General features: G+C 39.2%; 2 protein-coding genes across 6 annotated transcripts in view; both read right to left on the bottom strand.

Annotated features, from left to right (window-relative positions):
• The window catches only part of C16H1orf105 (chromosome 16 C1orf105 homolog), a 33,061-nt gene extending 28,559 nt beyond the window's left edge, over positions 1-4,502 (bottom strand). Inside the window, exon 1 of the mRNA XM_070768178.1 lies at positions 4,270-4,502. Coding sequence (XP_070624279.1) covers positions 4,270-4,290 — 21 coding nt within the window. The 5' untranslated portion in view covers positions 4,291-4,502. The remainder of the gene's footprint in view (positions 1-4,269) is intronic.
• Positions 4,503-6,206: 1,704 nt separating this feature from the next.
• DNM3 (dynamin 3) overlaps positions 6,207-19,162 on the bottom strand; it is a 646,555-nt gene continuing 633,599 nt past the window's right edge. For 3 of the 5 annotated variants that reach the window (XM_070768169.1, XM_070768171.1, XM_070768175.1), the window contains one exon: positions 12,271-17,439. In XM_070768169.1, the coding sequence (XP_070624270.1) occupies positions 17,370-17,439 (70 nt within the window). In that variant the 3' untranslated portion in view covers positions 12,271-17,369. Of the gene's footprint in view, positions 7,266-8,369; positions 8,415-12,270; positions 17,440-19,162 lie in introns of those variants that run through there. The other 2 variants (XM_070768173.1, XM_019976685.2) reach the window with 2 other exon arrangements.

Genomic DNA, 19,162 nt, shown 5'->3' with positions numbered 1-19,162 from the left:
GACTAGGCTCATTCTGGATGCTGTGGGGCAAGAGTAGAAGCAGAAAGCATTAGAGGAGGCTCTGATATTAATCCAAGCAGGGGATATGATGGTGCCGCAAACCACAGTGATAGCAGAGGAAGTGGTGGAAAACAGTCACCTTCTGGATATAGTTTGCAAGTACAGTCAAAAGCTTCCTAGTATGTTAGATGGACGGCATGAACACAAGAGAAGAATCATAAATGACTCGAGGTTTTTGGCCTGAGCAAATTGAAAGATGGAGATGGCATCCATTGAGATGGGGGTCCAGGAGATATGGGTAAAGATTCTGGGGAGGAGGGTCAGGAGTTCAGTTTGGGGCATGTAGACATGTATGAAATGTAGACACCCAAGATGAAATGCTGAGTCAGGAGTTGGGGATATGAGTTTGAATTTCAGGAGCGATGTATGGGATGAAGATAGAAATTTAAGGTTTGCTGGTATATAAATGGCATTTAATGCTGTGTGACTGGATGAAATCACTAGGAAGGAATTTCATATAGAAGAGGACTAAGACATCCAAAGTGAAATGTTGGAGAGAAGAATAAACAAAAAGATTTGGAAAGCACAACGACTGAGGCAGGAGGAAGATCCAGAGTTTAGAATCCTGGAAACCAAGTGCAAATGATTCAGGAAGAGGGGATGGTCAACTGTGATTAGATCAAAATCTGAAAAATCAAGAAAGCAAGGACTGAGCACTGATGACTGGATTTATCAAGGAGGAGGTGATTGGTGTCCCTTAATATATATATATTTGTGGAGTGGTGAGAATAGAAACCTATTTGAAGTAAGTTTAAGAGAACAAGAGAAGAGAAATTGGATCAGCAAGTACAGGCAACTCTCTGGAAGTTTTGCATCAAAAGGGAACCAGGAAATAGGACAGAAACTGAAAGGGGAGGTGAGGGCAAAGAAAATGTTTTGTTTTGTTTTTTTAAGATGGGAGAATGTTTGTATATTGATGGAAATGAAACAGTAGAAAGTAATAGTTGATGTGAGAAAGGGGAGAATTAACTGCTGAGGTCATGTTCTTGAGCAAGTGAGCACAGGGGAGGGACTGGCTTCAGGAAGAGAAGAAGAGTTGGTCTCTGGGAACAAGTGGGAAGGCGCGACGTGTAGATACAGATGCAGGTAAGTGGGTAGATGGCTAGTGGACAGATGAGGTGATGGGAATCTGTGGATGTTCTTTTCTGATTGCTTCACTTTTCTCAGGGAAGTAGGAGGCAAAGAATCAGCTGGGATGTGAGAGTGAGGGGAACTGATGGAATGAGGGGATATGAAACAGTTTGTGACACTGGGGGAGTGGATGAACTAGGGATGCTTAGTATAAATGCCCAGCAGTAGTAAGGAAGGGCTCACTTGAGACTGGTAGTCATGAATTTAAAGTGAAGTTGGGTGTGTGTGTGTGTGTGTTTTGCTGACCTTGTATAGCTACATGAGTGCAAACTAGAGCAGATGGGGAGTTGAATTTACCCAGGATGGTGATTAATCAGACTGAGAGAAGGGCAAGGGAGAATAGTAATTATACATGGGCATGATTATAATGATTGGCCATGGAATTTAAATTGAGTAAGAAGGAGAATGAACCTCAAGAAGGGTGAAAAATGGAGATGAAGGACAGGGCAAAGTTCTATGGATTGGAAGTTCAAGGGGTCTGAAAGCCAGGAAGTAAAGGCTGAAGAAAAGATAAAGACAAGGTTGTGACTTTGGAAGTGAATAGCTGAGGTGGGGGGAGGGCAATGATATTGGAGAAGTGAAGTCCAAGGAAATGAGAAGTGAGATGGAAGTGGGGTGTTGGAAGGTGTACCTACAGGTAGGTGGAAATCTCCAAGAATTAAGACAGGAGAATGACAGTGAAACAGGAGCTAAAATCATCAGGAGATAAAGGAGAAAGAACTGAAGGTTGGTAGATAAATGAACATATGGACCAGAGCCTTGTGGGGCGCTAATGACTAATTTCCTGAGAACCATGCAAACTTCTAACAATGGGGCCATGCCATTTCTAGAGAAAGTTTGATTTTGGGGAAAGTGACCAGGGCTGAAGTGAGAGCCAGGGTTTGATCAAGGTCCTGGGAACCATCAGGACTGAGGAGGGCGGCTCCTCGGACCACTGACAGGGCTCTGGCTAGCTTAGCTGCAGCCAGAGGTGGAGGAAAAATGGCTGAGGTTCTGTAGGAATGAGCTAGCTTACCAGCCCACTGCTTTTGGCTTAGGGTTTTACAGCTCACAGGTGCAATTAACTTTGGCTCATTTACTTAGGGAACAATAGCAATCACCAGCCAAATCAAAAAGCCCTTTTCTTCCCAGATCTGTTACTGTGATTAACAGGAAGACTCCCCAGAGATAAGGGAGGCTCTGCTTCCCCACAGGCCAACATCTGCTGGGCACCAGGGGCCTAGCAACACCATGGTACAGGTGCCATCTCGCCCGTAGTATGATACAGGGGTAAGAGTGCCCGAGGAAGAGCCTTAGAAAGGCATGGCCTTTTCTGTCATCATCCAGCAGCGGTTGGCACCTGGGTTTCAGGATCAGCCTGAGTGAGGTCTTGTGCCCTAACAGACTAGCTCTCCAGTCCCTTGACTGTACTTTTGCAGGGGTGGTGGAGCACATTTACCAGAGCTGAGGTCGAGGGGTACTGTCCCCTCAGGCCCCGAAAAGCTAGCTTTCCCCAGCTAAGGGGGCTGCTTCTGCTTTTCCCAGCTCACTTACAGGACGGCCCCGGGGCCTTTTGCAGAGCCCAAGAACACTTGGACTCTGGTCAGTGAGAATACTGCGGGTCTCCTGCTCTTTATAAGCTGCAAAATAAACAGATCTTTAGGCCCCAGGCAGCTTTTGTGTTTGAGGCTGAATATGTTTCTGTCTTTAAAAGAGAAAAAAGCAGCAGGAGGAAGAACAGTCTCCTTGGCACTAACTTCTCTTTGCTGCCTCTAGAATACAGTCACAGAGAGGAGGATGAAAAGTGAGCCCTTAAGAATCTGAAAGACTTGTTTTTCCATTGGGTTATACGGAGCTTCAAAAATATCCTTTGTTAGCAGCTGTTTTGAGAGGGAGGACCCACTTCAGTGTTACGCTCTTGAGGATCGTAAGTCTCTTTGGACCCTGGGGCTTGCTAAGACTGTCTTTACTGTGTGCCCGCTCAAGAGGATCACGGAAGATGTGAACTGTGGTGAGATCAGGACCTGATAAGGAGTACTGTAAAATGTGATTTGATTAAAAAAAAGCATGAGAGTAGCAGTTTATAGCGTTGACTCATCCAACAACCTACCACCTGATCCAATCTTAAATGTTGACAGTACTGTGATCTGATAGTAATTTATAGTATTAAAAAAATCAAAAATCAAAATACAGATGTATATTCAAATGGACTTACTTACAAAACAAAAAAAGAGGCTCAAAGACTTAGAGAATGAACTTATTGGGGGAAAAGGACAGGAGGAAGGGATAATTAAGGAGTTTGGGTTGGAGATGTACATACTGCTATATTTAAAACAGATAGCCAACAAGGACCTACCGTCTAGCACAAGGAACTCTGCTCAATGTTACGTGGTAGCCTGGATGGGACGGAAGTTTGGGGGAGAATGGATACAGGTATATGCATGACCGAGTCCCTGTGCTAGTTACCTGAAACTCACAACATTTGTGAATTGGTTATACCCCAATACAAAATAAAAAGTTTTTTTTAAAAAACAGGTGTATATTATGGTAATGAAGGCAGCTAGTGTGTCCATTTAAATGAGGAACATACAGGGGTGTGGTGGCATTTGAGCTCCATCTGATTTATTCAGATATAGATTCTATAGGATTATAAAGGGCAATAGAGGTTTTCTTCTTTTTTAGCTATCTTTTCTCTCTGTGGATGAGGTTCATGTCTTTGAAATGGATTCACAGTTGCAAAGATTTATTTCAGAATCTTATGGAACTGGACTAAAGATTCCAATATCAATTTTCTGAGTTTAAAAAAAATTATACTTAGTGCTGAGTTATAAAACAGATGTTGTCAAGTACAGTATTTTTCAAACTCAGGGATGAAGGGGACTGAAAGGTCCAAGCTCCAAACCCACTGAAGGTGTCCATGTTTGTATGTGAACAGCTGAGGTTATCTCCTTATCTCCTCTTGGCTCTCAACTTTGAGGATGTTTGCTGAAAAATGCTTCAATGTACATGTGGCTCCCAAGGCTTACAGACATATATTACCAGTGGAAATCTCTAAGGAGAGTATGGCAAGTTTTGTGTTTTTTTTTTTCTTTTCCCTACCTTTAGTTCTCTTTTCTCCATCTCTTGCGTGGTCTGCGAGTTTCTAGCTAGAGGCTGGAGGACTCTCACTCCTCTCACTGCGTCCAGTGGAAGACCAATGCAGGACACCTTCTGAATCTAAAGCCTTCTTGTTAGAAGCCAAAGCAAAGTTAACAACAGACTGCTTCAGTTTCAATCCCACTATGTCTTTCTCAACCCACACTTAACATGATTTAGAGTCTATTATACTATTCCATGAGAAATGAAAAGTTTGGTTTCTGATTGGCTGAAATGAGTTCTGTTATTTTTTTTGTCAGAGGTCAAAATCACCACATTCTAGAATGCTGGCAGGCTTTGGGTCAAGTGGATAATCTGATTCTAGGACTCAAATAGTTGCTTTAGCATGGAAGTCAGTAACAGTTCTCCCTGGAAAAAAGTCCAAAAGTTTTTCCTGTCATAGCTTATATTAGAATTTCTTATTTCCCTATTTTGTCCGCTACTTTTATCCTATTAATGTATCTGGTATTCCCAGTAACTAGGACATTCTTATAAATTCAAGGAATGTTTGATATATAAAGGGATGGGAATACTTAAGAATATGTATTAAAAATATAATAGTTTATTTCTCCCAAAGATCCTGATTCAACTCTGAAGAACTGTACTTCTTCAGCTCTCTATCCAATATTGAGGGGTGAGGAGGGAGGGAGAGCTGAGCAAGGGTATACTATAAAACACAGAAATGGTAGGAACAATAAAGAAATATGAACAAACCTCTGAATAGTTTAATTTTACTCCAGGCTTCTTCCCACCCCCACCACCCCATCCCGTCAGTCCCCTTTCTTCTCACCAGTCTAATGTGAGGATGGGGCCATACCTGTTGGTTGAAGAGATGGATTAGGATTGCCACGGAATCATTTCATTCAACTACGACTTCAGCTTTATGTTCTCATGGTCATCAGATCAATCTAAGTTTTAAACATCTAAATGGTATAACATTGCACATAGAAACAAGTTCAAATTTCAGAGGGTGGAAAAATACCAAACACTTAAAAAAAGAAATGAATTGAGGTTTTCCTTCCTGTTGACAACCTCTGTTTGTATTTGGGGAGGTGGTATGATATAACCCAGGAACTCTGGGTCTGTTGGGATGAGAATGCTATCAAATGAGAATGTTACACGATAAGAATACTGATTTAAAAAGTTAAAATGTCTAGACTGAAGGTGAAAGGAAGGGCAACAGACTGCAAGCTGTGTGGTAGTCTGCATCAGTTCAGTCACTTGGAGGTAAAGTTGAGCTTTGGTTGACCCTCTGCTTTGGTGTCTTTGAATTTCCTTAGTCACCAGCGCTTCTAACTCTCAGTCACTGGACCTGTGATGCAAATACACAGTGATGTATTAACATGCAAGATGAAAATTTTCACCTGAGAGATAAGCTGGTTTTGCATTTTGGGGAGGAGCATGTAGTGCTTGAAAAAGATTTTTATGGCCCAGAGAAAGGACATTGGTAGTGAGGGTCCTCGTTGCTGTACCGAGGTGGTTCTTGCCCACATCTGAGCTGCCTCTCCTTGCCAGTGCTTGTCTAGGTCAGCCAGGAAGTGAGTGGAACACCGAGTCCTGATCAACAGTGTTTTACTTTCCCATCCTGTAGTTTCTTTCTTCATGTGCTAAAGCAAGGCACATGGAGAAGTGATCCAAGAGGAGATCCTTTAAAACTCGAACATAGACCAAATAAATATTCAAAAGGAAAACTCTGAATTAAATCTCAAGCCTTTAGTGGAAGGCTTCAGATCACATATTTGGCAGGATAAACTATGTTACCTTAACAACTTATTGACCACAGACATATTAATTCATCTTTTGTTACACAAGCATTATTGTCCTGAGTATTTCAACAGTCATTTATATAACAAATCACCAGCCACAGACATTAGTTTCTACAAAAATCTCCTGGTCAATAGTGTGTTAATAATAATCATTTTATTTGGGTAAGTCTTTGGGATTAGTTTTTAATGATAGCTTAAAATTTCAGAGTTGAAATTATCATTTGAGGATTAAGGTATAAAAAAAGTTCTCTTCCTGAAAACTCATAAAGATTTTGTTCTTCCAGTACTTTACTGACATCATTAGTAATCTTCTCAATGTGGCAACATTTCTTTGCCTTGTATTTTTACTCGAATGATGTGTTTTTTCCCCTGAACTTGCCAAATAGAATATATGAGGTTTACATGTTTCAGACCAAAAATTTCTCCCATAATCTAACATAATCTTATGTACTTTATCACCTAAAAAACAATGAAAATAGGAAAAAATGTCTTCATTTTTTCAGTTCAGTTCAGTTCAGTTGCTTCAGTTCAGTCCAGTCGCTCAGTTGTGTCTGACTCTTTGTGACCCCATGAATCGCAGCATGGTCCATCACCAGCTCCAGGAGCTTGCTCAAACTCATGTCCATTGAGTCGGTGATGCCATCCAACCATCTCATCCTCTGTTGTCCCCTTTTCCTCCTCCAAAATGTCTTAGTGCAAAATGTCACTGGGAGATTCCTGGGAGCAGACTGAATTTATTCGGTTCTCTGTGTCTTTTCTAGACACCCAGGATTTTTGCTTCATCTTTCACTCTTCTATTGGACAGACATTTCAACTGAAGATCGATTACTATTGTCCACCAAATATCATCCTAAATCACAATGCTTTAAGAACTTAAAATCAGTCATTTTCAATTGAAGCTCCTTTGCAGGTCAAATTATGTATTTTTCACCATACCTGGTTTTAGTTGAAACAAACTCCTATTTTAACTTGGATCTTCTTTAGAAAAAGAAACAGAACACATTTCATTTTTTATATAGAATAAACCTTGTTTTTATTATAGACATGGATCAAAAATAGAAGTTTTTCTGTACATATGACATACAGTGCAAATGAAAGGCTTTTAAATACCACAGACAGACATGTTGTTGGACACAAAAGGAGATGAATGATGGGGGTTAGGATGGTCGTCCAGGAACTGCAGGAGGGGGTCGCCTAGTGAAAACAAAACAAAATAATAAAAAGAAAAACACAGATGCGGAGGAAGAAAACAATGTTTAAACCAGAAAACAAATCCAAATAAGAGCATGCAAAAATAATCCCACAAAAATCAAATTTAAATCAGACAAAAAACATGCAGACATGCAAGGGAAATGAGAGATCACGTGGCATAGTAAGCAGCTCCTGGGCTGTTTCCTGGCTACCAGTCATGTGCTAGGTATGAGACATTTGAGCCTACTCCAAACCCATATTATTTTGTACCATGGAATGATATTCATGCAATCATATTCAGGAAAACTGGGAATAGTACCAGAGCCACATACCTTTATAACTTGAGTATTTGTTTCCCAACCCTGATTTTGTGACATTCAGTTATTTTCAAAGATTTCAATAAATGTTGTGAAATCTCCATAGGGGGAGAGGGAGTTGATAGAGCAGTATGACAGGGGAAATTTTTTTTAAGCTGAGGGACAGTAGAAGGCAGCGAGAGATCAGATGAGCAATGTAATCACAAGGTGGAAAATATCAGGGGTCAATCTTGGAGAAAAGGGCTGGTAAATGAGAATTTCCTGCAGGTGAAAATCCTGATGTGATAGCCTTTCTAGGCCCAGGCAAACTTGGAGGCTACATCTGGTTCATGGTGACGTGAGGATTTTGTAAAATTTCTCTTTGACTCTGAGTTAGGTGCAACTGAAGCTCTGATTTATTCTGAACTGGGTCCAGGGTAAGTGAAATTTGGTTTGCTGGCTCTTTCTCTGTATCCCTAGCCTGGCTTGCATCTTGTCAGGTTCACTGGTTGTGAAAGAAGGGTCCAGAGAAGTGGTTAGTTTTGACGTCAGCCTCTGGATGATGGGCTGGTAGAGAAGATGCAGTAAAGGCTACACAGCAAGGCGCAGCTCTGTAAGTAGGACAACAGCAGGCCAGGAAGCTTTCCCATGGGTTTCCTGCAAAAGTCTATGTTTAATTTCCTCCTTCTAACTCAACTGGTAATGAGCTCAACATTACAGCAAGCCATACAACTGCGAGGTTAGTTCAGTACCCCGCTCCCTGTGGGACTTCTTTTTGGCTACTCGTCCAGGTGTTCAACAACATACTCACTTCCATCTTACTTCTGTAACACTTCAGTGAGTGGAGCAAGGAGGTCTACAAAAAAACAAAAACAAAAACAAACTTCTTTTTCATCTTCTATAAAATGTTAATGCAGCCAAGCTGAAGGGGGTATTTCTTAGCAACAGTGAAAAATGATCTTACCTTTCCTAAAGTCCAAGACCAATTTTTCTTTGGTCCAATTTAAGCTGGCTGCACTTAAGGAGGCCTCCCATCCATTTATATGATGAAGAACTTATTATGGGTCCCTAACCTTTCAACTGTGGGGGGTCTGCAAGCCTTTAGCTTTAGAGATCCAGGTAATGGGTATCCCTAGTGTTTTTGTGAAGAAAGTGTAATTAAATTCCTGTCAGGCTTGGTGAGATTTATCACCTGCCCAGCAAACAGAAACTATTTTTGAGTTCTGAAGGGGCTTTAGAACACTTTAATGACCTCAGCAGGGTGGGGAGGTGAGCCATTAAACTGAACAGCAAGTCCACAGTGCTGAAGGGACATTTTGTCAGCATATGCCAAAGCGCCTTCCTGTTTGAGTTTGGTGTTCTAGTCCAGAAACAGGGTCAGAAGCTTTATGTCTTGGAATATATTTCATGAACAGCTAGAATGTTTGCTTCAACCACTGGAGAAATGTGTATACATTTATCCCCTTAGCTCTTTTCTTTCCTCTTCACTCATCCTGTATCTAACTTTCCACTTGTTGCCAAAAACACATCCTTGGTGATGACACCATACATTGGCTCAGAGCTACTTCTATTATGGATCTTGGCAATTTTTTTTTTTTTTACTTTTTCCAGAATTTTCTATATCAGGGATTTCCAACCTCTGGGGATATAATGACTGATGATCTGAGACTGAGCTGAAGTAATAATAATTAGAATTAAAGTGCACAATAAATGTAATGCATTTGAATCATCCTGAAATCATCCCCACCCCCTGAACCTCTGCCCTGGTCAGTGGAAAAACTGTCTTCCACGAAACCCATCCCTGGAGCCAAAAAGGCTGAGGACTGCTGCTCTGTGTTACTTAACACAATGCTGAAATGCTTGAAGGCATTTGCTGAAAATACTGGGGCTTTTTATATGAAGGGCAACAAAGGAACTTTCTATTGTTGCCACTTCTAACAGTTGAAACTTGAAGTATTGAGTTTGGACTACTGAGTGGGGATACTGAGTTGCTAGCACTTTTGAAAGCTCATCATGCCAGCATTCACTGTACAAGCAAATTCTCCCTAGTCAAGATGATCATTTCAGGTTATACCTCCTTAAGTTTTCTGAAAATAACTTCAGAGAATCGTTTGGCCAAAACAGGAAGTAGAGGGGCAGGAAAACCTGTGTGTGGAACATGGGCATAATTCATATATACATAAAAGACCCCATTATTCATAAGAATGATGAATTACCCACATTCTCTTGGATCTGCCTCAATGCTGCAATCTGTTCTTATGGTGACATTCCTCTGGCAAGAGCCCTGGAAAGGCCTTCCTTATAACTTTGTTCTCTTCTGTTACAATCTCACAAAACATGCTCTGCTTGTTTCCTTTGCCCATCACTTAGATAACTTCACATCCCTGAGAAGTGGGTGAGCCTGAAGGCTTGGGAAAGTGAGACAAGAAAGGCAGTAAGAACAGGTGTTCTCAATGTTTCTCTGATGATCTCCACTTTTAAGTCAACTTTGATCTCTCCCTTCACAAGCATTAGGGGTAATGTAATTAATTCAAAGGAGTGGAAAAATTGTCTTCCAGGAAACCAATCCCTGGAACCAAAAAGGCTGTGGACTGCTGCTCTATGTTACTTAACCCAATGCTGAAATGCTTGAAGGCATTTGCTGAAAATACTGGGACTCGGCTCAGTATACCTTTCTCAGGTAATTACATGACTCCCAGTGTATTCTTGTGAAGGGAGAGATCTAAGTTGACTTAAAAGTGGAGATCATCAGAGAAGCATTGAGAAGAAGGCCTGTTCTTATTGCCTTTCTTGTCTCACTTTCCCAAGCCTTCAGTATTTTCTCTCACTTTGGAGTGAGAGAGTCAAAGTCATATTGAAAACGTTCTGAGTTCTCCACAAGGCTCCCTAGGACTCATGGCATGTCTGTCGCTATCTGCTTTCAGGTCTCCTGCTCCTATGTGACCTACCTGGTTGGGTCTCAGACCCCACTGTGACAAAGCACCAGAATACCAGGAGGATGGTCCTAAATTGGGATCTCTGGTTACAATGACATTTTACCACCCAACTTTGTGTTAGTGATGGTCTGTACTGGGATAATCTCACTCAATGCATTTGCCTGAGGCGAAGAGCTGACTCATTTGAGAAGACCCTGATGATGGGAAAGATTGAGGGCAGGAGGAGAAGGGGATGGCAGAGGATGAGATGGTTGGATGGCATCACGGACTCAATGGACATGGGTTTGGGTAGACTCTGGCATTTGGTGATGGATACAGAGGCCTGGTGTGCTGCGGTTCATGGGGTTGCAAAGAGTCGGACACAACTGAGCGACTGAACTGAACTGAACCTGGCCTAAAGCCACTAAAACAGTGCTTCCTAAGGCATGTACCTCAGAACACTAGTCCTGTAGTATAGTTCATAGATGCTCTATGAACAAAGCATTGATGTTAAAATAAATGTGAGAAACATGGAGACACTAGCCCTGTAATCTGATATGAGAGCTTCTGTAGAGTCTTCTAGTAAATAAACCTTTACTTTTTAGTCATCTTTTCCCAAGTATATTTAATCGAGAGGGTCTTGGTGTATGAATGTGTAAAACATTAAAATCTCATGGAGTGGACTTTGGGAAACTCCAATTAAAGTTGTAGTTTTAGCCAACATCTCTTGCATGCACTAAGTATCAGGCTGCCTCAGTGTGAAAGAACTCCAAGAAATGGTCTTAAAAGGGGCAATGTCAGGTGTGTGATGAAATGAGTACTTCTCAGGATTAGATTTAAAGATTCCAGCAGAAAAACAAGAATCTTGAAAACTAATTGGGCAGATATTTACATTGATGTCAGAACTATTTTAAAAATACAAATGGAAATCTGCCAAACAGTTACAATAAGGTCCTTCGGTTTGGGTATTTCTGTCAGGAACAATTCTGAATAAGAATCATGCAGTAAGGCTTGCACAACACAAGGGCACAGCAGGATTCACATCCTGACTCTCTCTTCCATTAAGAGGCTTCCTCTGAAGACACTAATGGATCCTCTCACAGAACATGTATAGACATGAGAAAGAAATTACAACAGGAAAGTGTGAATTAACCCAACAGTCTTTCCAATTCATCTTTCCACAAGGAGTCTATCCTAAACACAAAGGGAAAGTAAATCAAAATTTCTCCCCTCCCATTCCCTTCTTACAAAGAGTCTTTCTCTATTCTCTGGAAATTCAGCTGGGATAAGGACATGTGTAACTACTGAACACTCTTCCATTTTCTTACTACCGGGGAAATGAAAAGTGGTAACTTCTCCCATCAACACACCATGAGTAAACAATGGAGGTCAACTGTTGAGTCAGAAGCTCAATTACTTTCTGTAAGAAATGCCTTCTGTAGACCTAGATTTTCAGAATCACTTCCTTTTCAATAGCTAAGTGTCGCGGTGCTTCCTGGCAAGTGTCACTTTGCACGCTCCAGCAGCCGAAGGTTTGTGTCCTTCTTTAACTTAGTAAAACAATGACTTCAAGTCAGTAAAAATGTTTCCCACTCTCCTGCCTTTGATTTGTTCAACTTGCTCCCTTTAAAAATCTCATTCTTCCCCAAATTAATGACACTAATGTCAAATGCTATCATTCTCCATACTGGTAATTCTGGGACAATTGGATTAAAAAGAGTTCTAAGTATTTACAAGTCAGATCTTACCGATAAGCAAAGACATGACTCAAATATATACAAGAATGAGGAAGAGGGAGTCCTTCAAATGTTATCATTTATTTCAGGTTCAGTAGTACAGCTTCACATTTTCACAACAGGTACACATGACCTTCTAGAATGATACAGGATTTAAAGGAAGTTGCTTCAAAATGTCCATTCACAGAGTCCATCCATATATATCAGCATTAAGAAATCCTGAAAAATGCTTTTTCAGGATTCTGACAGTGGAAAGTATTCTGGCTCAAATAAAGAATTGACATAAAAGGCAAGATTTTGCTTCTGTACACTCCTTCTTAATATAAAAAAGCAAAAAAAACAAGTTTGATTTTGAAAAGGGAGAGAAAAGAAACATAGGTAAGCAAAACAAAGGCTATACATATGAAATTAAACAAATCAAGTAATGGTGGAATTTCTGATTGGGAAGGATCATTTTTATCAAATTGACAATAGACAATGCAAGAGATTAGACAGAATAATTTTACAGTAATTTAAAAAACATTACATTAAGAAATCAGAGGGTAAAAATAAAAAAAGAAATGAAGCCTTGAGCTGAGCCATGTGTAAAACCTCAGACCACAGAGGTGAGTGTGTGTGTGTGTGTGTGTGTGTGTGTGTGTGTGAAAGTCGCTCAGTCATGTCTGACTCTTTGCGACCCCATGGACTGAAGCCTGCCAGATTTCTCTGTCCATGGAATTCTCCAGGCAAGAATACTGGAGTGGGTTGCCATTCCCTTCTCCAGGGGATCTTCCCAACCCAGGTCTCCCATATTGCTGTCGGGTTCTTTACTGTCTGAGCCACCAGGGAAGCCCAGACAGGTGAGAAGTCTCACCAACATACCAGTATGAACAGGTCTTAAGACAAACAGGAGATTCTTCTTGAGTTCCCTGTCTTTTGTTCTCATATATACCAACATTCTTACACATATATACAGATAGCAATGCATATACAACATATGCTTCAAAATCTTAAAATTTCACAATACAGAACACCACATAATGTTAAACATACCAACTAGACAGGATGACTGAAGATTATCTAAAAGACACACTTGAGCTTTTGAGAAAGGAATGAGCGATCTAGTGAACCAATAACTGTTTCTTGGAAACTATCAACAGCCTCATTCACATTAAACTCTGAGTTCATAGCTTTCAGCCCTCTTGGTGAAATAATATAAAACTCATGGCTTGAGTCTCAAATATTATCTTCTTTCATCGAGTTCCATAGTTCAAAGACCTACTATTTAAGCTTTATTCTCAACGTTAAGGAGATTCCTGTCAATTTCAAATAATTATACTGTCCGACAAATGAAAAACGTCTACCTGAAAAAGTGAATGGATGACTTGCCTTTGAGGTATTACATAACTTCTTCCCTGCATTTTAAGCAATTTACTCAGAAAAATCCACTACTTGTATTATTATACTGCTAGATCCCTCTAAAATTTTGACATTTACAATAGAGATAAAGATGACTATATAGACCAACTTAGCTTTAAAAGATTCAGCTCAGCAATCTAAGAATAATTTTTATAACTCTATCAGCGATCTTAAAGGTAGGTTTACAGATCTTACACTTACTATGAGCTAGCTATATTGGCAAAGATAATTTCTTCTTTAAGAGCAATGTTGTGAATTTAGATGTAAATGTCTGTAAATTATTATTATTTTTTTTGCCTGCAGATGTTATTCTACCATGTTGTCATGGAAATTCTGAGCCTTGTGCCTCTCAGAATGAATAAAATACAAAAAAATTTTGTACATCTCATGTATGTTTGGGAAATGAACCACTATTATCACGTATTATGGCAGATACTCTAAGGCTAACTCCTGTATTAGCATAGTTTAAAAAATAATTCATACTCACACATACAAAGCACATGTATACATATTTACACCCATACATATACATATATACACGATACACATACAATCACATTCATGCTCGTGGCATTTTAACAAGTAATTTTAAACCTACTTGCCCAAAAGGGCACAAAATACATGTACTTACACAAATTTACTATGTATATACTATACACATAGTCTGTATAGAGACACATGCATAGAAAGTATGTGTGTACACAGAAACATCAACATTTGTCACATACTGGTATTAGGTCCCATTTCATACTTGAGAATTATGGCTACAGTCTATACTAAAAAGTCATAAAATGAATATATATGACTACTCTTTAATTCTAAAGTCAGAAGGCTTATAGTTATATCACAGGAACTTGGTTTTATTATCATGTTTTGGAACAATGTTATTATCTGAACAAGTAGGCAATTTGCTAATTAAACAGACCCTACTGCTCTTCTATGTTACAGACTACAGCTAGAAGCAATATTCAAGGAGTCATTTTGGTAGATGACATCTGAAAATGTAATATATCTGTTCTAAATCAATACTATTTCAATCATCTGTCCACAACTGAGTTGATGGCAGGTCCAATTAGTCAATAAGCATGCAAGATTTAGCATGTGACAATAAAATAGATTGACCCATCAAATAAACACACAGTTTATTTTTCAAAATCCTAAAATCACTGTATGTTTTATTATACTAGACATGATGGAGCTGCATCTGTTGTTCAGGCAACATTGGAGGAATCAGGGGGCAGTTACACGAAAGACCTGAAGCGTATGGGGAATACTTAGAAAGCTCAGTAAGTGACATTCCCATCTAAAGACCTGATATGAACGCTGTCCTCTAAACTCTGCACATCCTAGAGCTTGTGACTTCACTTAAATTGACATCTCCTTTTAACAGGATGCAAACCCTTTGGGAAATGGGATTAATACTGATCACATGACACAGTACTGCAGTAAAGTGAAAATATTTTCCAACATGATGCTGAAATTCCAGGAGAGAGGCTGGGTTCTATTAGAAATAGCTTAGAAGTAAAATAAAACAAAAAGGCACACACAAGATGAGACAGCTGAGACAAGGAAACTGTGGGGTTATAAACCCAGAGCAAAAGCCAAAGGTGACAAATGCCACTGTTTATGACTGCATAAAACCAGTGCAAAGAAACTTGGAAAACAAATCTCCAATTTTCTTTGACATGGTTTGTGCTGATCTAAGAACACACCAGTGGTTATCCACAATATTTTCCTTTAACCAAAGGAAACTTTTGAAATATAGAAAAACGTAAAACCACATATAGCACAAAGCCAAACCCTGAAGTATATAATCCATTAGATGCCTATTTTAGAGAATTCAAAGGAAGAAGCAAAGGGAATCCTAAAAAGAGGAAATTTTCTGAAAAGATCTCACTGTAGACTATTCCTTTTACTTAACATATTTCCACTCAGCTGCAATGCTGTTTTAAAAATACGGTATGTATCTTGTACCTCTGTTCCATTCACAAAGAGTTAACATTTTTCCAGGAGAAAACATAAGATATGAGAAGATTTAGGGTGGCGATTTAGGGTGTAGTTCTTTATACAATCACTTGTAATTTAAAAGTTGAAGGGCTCTTTTTGTAAATCTTGTATTCTCTGGTTTTTGCCTGAGTGGCCTAGTTTTAACCCTTTAGAATAAGTTCAAAACAACACCATTCAACTTGGCAAGTTCTCTTTTTAATAACGGTTAAACGTTTTTACTTCATACTTTACGGGTATCTGCTTTGGGTATAAACTACACAGGAAATTAAAGTTAAGGTAATGTACAAATCATGTTTGCTGCTTTCAAAGGGAGACATTTCAGTTGGCTAACCTGATTTACTTCTGCAGAACATGAAATGGTGTCATGGGACACAAATAGGCAGTGAATATTTGGTCTGCTGTCTGGGGACAGTTAGCAGAAAAAATTCCAGTTGGCTTCTGGCCATTTCCTACATGCTAATCATCTACTCCTAGGTAGTCCAAAAGTCCGCCTCGAGACTGAACTATTAACCCCCAGGCTAAGCTGCACTTGTAAATTTTAGAAATGTTAGAATTTGCCGATTTGCTTTAAATCTCGATGTCTTAACTATTTTCTGGAAGGACCTGGAAAGAGACCCTCAAGTTGTTTGACTGCAGGAGAATGAGCTCCGCTCTTAACCCGGGGCATCTTTTTTTTCCATGCCAGGTCCCATTTTTTAAATATGGCTATCCTATAATAAGGCTCAGGATTTATTAAGGAAACCTAGAATGGATAAAAAGTTACATTAACCTGTTTCAAAGGTAGGCTAAATTTTTGCATTAGGGAATTACATATTAGCATGGAAAGAGAGACATATTTTTGCTCTAACTAAATAAATCAAATGGAATTAGTGTCAAAGTGTAGTCAGTCATGCCTAAAATCAGATCAATATAAAAAATTAAATATTTTCTATGCTAGCCTTCACTGTAATCTGAGGAGGTAAATACATAAGTGAATAAAGAAATTACATTTGTCCAGACACTTCTTGAGATGTGATATTTTACTTCTTCCTTAAACTCTGAAACTAACTAGCCAAATTTACTGACTGACTACCAAAAAGCAAGCTTTGATTCACTGTTGAATATGCTTCTAGCACGAAGCAAAAACACACTGGCATGAGAAGCCTTCTAGAGCAAGCAATGCATTAACTTTTCCTTTGCAAACAACTTTGTGCTTCTGGAAAAGTTTTATTTTTAAGGAATCTTAATTTTAAAAATTACTCCCTATCAGTTTTATGAAATAAAGAGGAAGGAGAGAGGCTCTAAACAGGTAATCCTGGAGTAGGCAGAAACATTTATAATAGACAATATAATTTTCATCAGTCAAAACAGAATGCAGGAAAATAAGTATATCATTTAGGTCTAAGCCCACTATCTCTTATCTCTTAAAAATTACACTGAATGGGCTCTCTGGTAGGTAATGTGGGAAACCTGTCAAAGCAATTTCAAATATATGCCAGGGTAGGCCAATGGTCCACAAAGCAGAGGGCGGCTATACAACCTACTTTGGTCGATACAACATACAAAACCTTAAAGAGTCAGCAGTTTTCAACAGTCAAACCCCAAAAGTTTGACATACCATGAGCAATGAAGGTGAGTGATGAATGCATTAGTCAAACTGGTTACTTGCCTACTGATGTCCATACATGCGACTACTCATGATTTACTGCAACAGTTACCAAATATTTTGCTTTCGTAAAATTCATTAGTGATTAACTGCCATGCCAGACACTTCGTTTAGTCTAACAGGGAGGATTCTAGTGGACGGATTATAGTGGGACGAGTTGGTGATGGGGGTGGTCTCCGGCTAGAAAGAGAGAAAAAGAAAGGTAAAGAAACAAGTAGAGTAACTACTAGAAGGTTATCCCGAAGATACTGAGAAAGAGCCATCCCGCACATGCTCATGCACAAACAGGCTAGCAGGAATGGTTGCCATCTGGAATAACTTAATACTGTCACTTTTCACTCACCCAGCATTTTTTAATGAAAATGAGATATTTTTCATATGCAAATCTTTCTAAAAACTGAAGTCCTCCCTCCCAATACTAATAAAAATATTAAATCATTTAAAAGCCATCTGAAAAAAAAAATAAAAGCCATCAGAAATACACTGCATATTTCTCAGCCAGTAGAGTATGCCCACTTCAGCAACTAGTAAGGTATTTAGGCCTCAGAGACTAAAGGGGTTTGAATTTTTCTTCCCTTTATGTAATGTTCTTCCTCTTTTTTTTCCCCTGTCAGGATGTTAATTATCACTTCTCATTGCCCTCAGCAGTAGCTTTCTCCAATATATTCTATATTTTACTTCTAATTTACTGGGTACTAGAAAATCAGAAAATCAAGGTTCCTAGAGTTCTCTACAATAAGCATAAACAGGCTCAGGGTGAGTCTCTGAGTAAATTGCATGAGCTCTGGCTTCTATTTTGGGTCCTAAAAGTCTTATTTTTAGTAACAGTATTGCTCACTTTCTGATTGGTAATGGTGTTTCTAACAGCTGAGGTTTCTAAATAAACAAACTTCATATAATGAAATATTACTGTATCCGAGAATCTTCAGCTTTATACCAACTAATACTCTTTATTCATTGAACCCATACATTTATCCTAAATGCATTAATCAGCTTTTTATGTGTGTACTTGACTTTACACATCATATCTCAGAGGGTAATGTTTATAGCCAGTAAGATTCAACAAATTCTGCAAATTGAAACTTTTCTTCTTGATAAAACTCTTCCATTTATATTTTTCAGAAAGAGCCCTCCCGCCCCCTTTCTGGAATTACTGTCATGTCATTAAGTTTTCTTCTTTATTGGACACACAAAATTGATCCAATCAAATACTCTTTCTCAGGATGAAGGAGTGAAGTTAGAAAAGCTAAAGAAAATGGTTATGCAATGTTAAAAATTACAGAGCTATAAGATAAAATTAGATGGTCAAGGAAAAATCAAAACAAAAGAGGTATCGTTGGTTAATGGTAAAAGTACCAACCGCTTGAGTGCAAACTCATAGATCTTAGTGGAGTTTCTTTTGCCTCCAGTGCTTGACAAATATCCAAGGAACTGTGGAAGAAAGGTTTTTTCTTGGGAAGGTGCATGCCAGTTTAACCTCTTACACTAAGTCTTATCACTTAAGCAGCACTCAGTTTTTCAAAGTGTAACTACAGATACCTTATATGAACAGTACGGAACTAAACCAATTCCTACTAGCTGTTTAATTTGGGTAAACAAGTAAGTCCTTTTCCCGCAAAAGGCTACAGGGTAGTGTGACCACTAGAAATGTTTGGGCAATTTCCTGGCTGGGAAAAATCCTCCTGTTATTTCCTTTTTGCTTATGACAACGCAAAAACACCTGCCCTTTCACTAGCATATGGCTCATTTTCATTTGACAGGGTTATATGTTTGACTTACATCCTGGCTTTGAACCCAGCCATTTTCTCCTTTGATGTGAACTTGCCAGAAGCCAGAGGTCATGTCCACTTGAGGTGTTTCATAGAGTGTTTAGCATGGAGCTGCTCTCAATGATGTCCTCAAT

Source organism: Bos indicus, chromosome 16 (assembly GCF_029378745.1).
Source record: "Bos indicus isolate NIAB-ARS_2022 breed Sahiwal x Tharparkar chromosome 16, NIAB-ARS_B.indTharparkar_mat_pri_1.0, whole genome shotgun sequence".
Classification (NCBI taxonomy): Eukaryota; Metazoa; Chordata; class Mammalia; order Artiodactyla; family Bovidae; genus Bos; species Bos indicus.
This window is presented reverse-complemented; position numbering and strand designations above follow the sequence as displayed.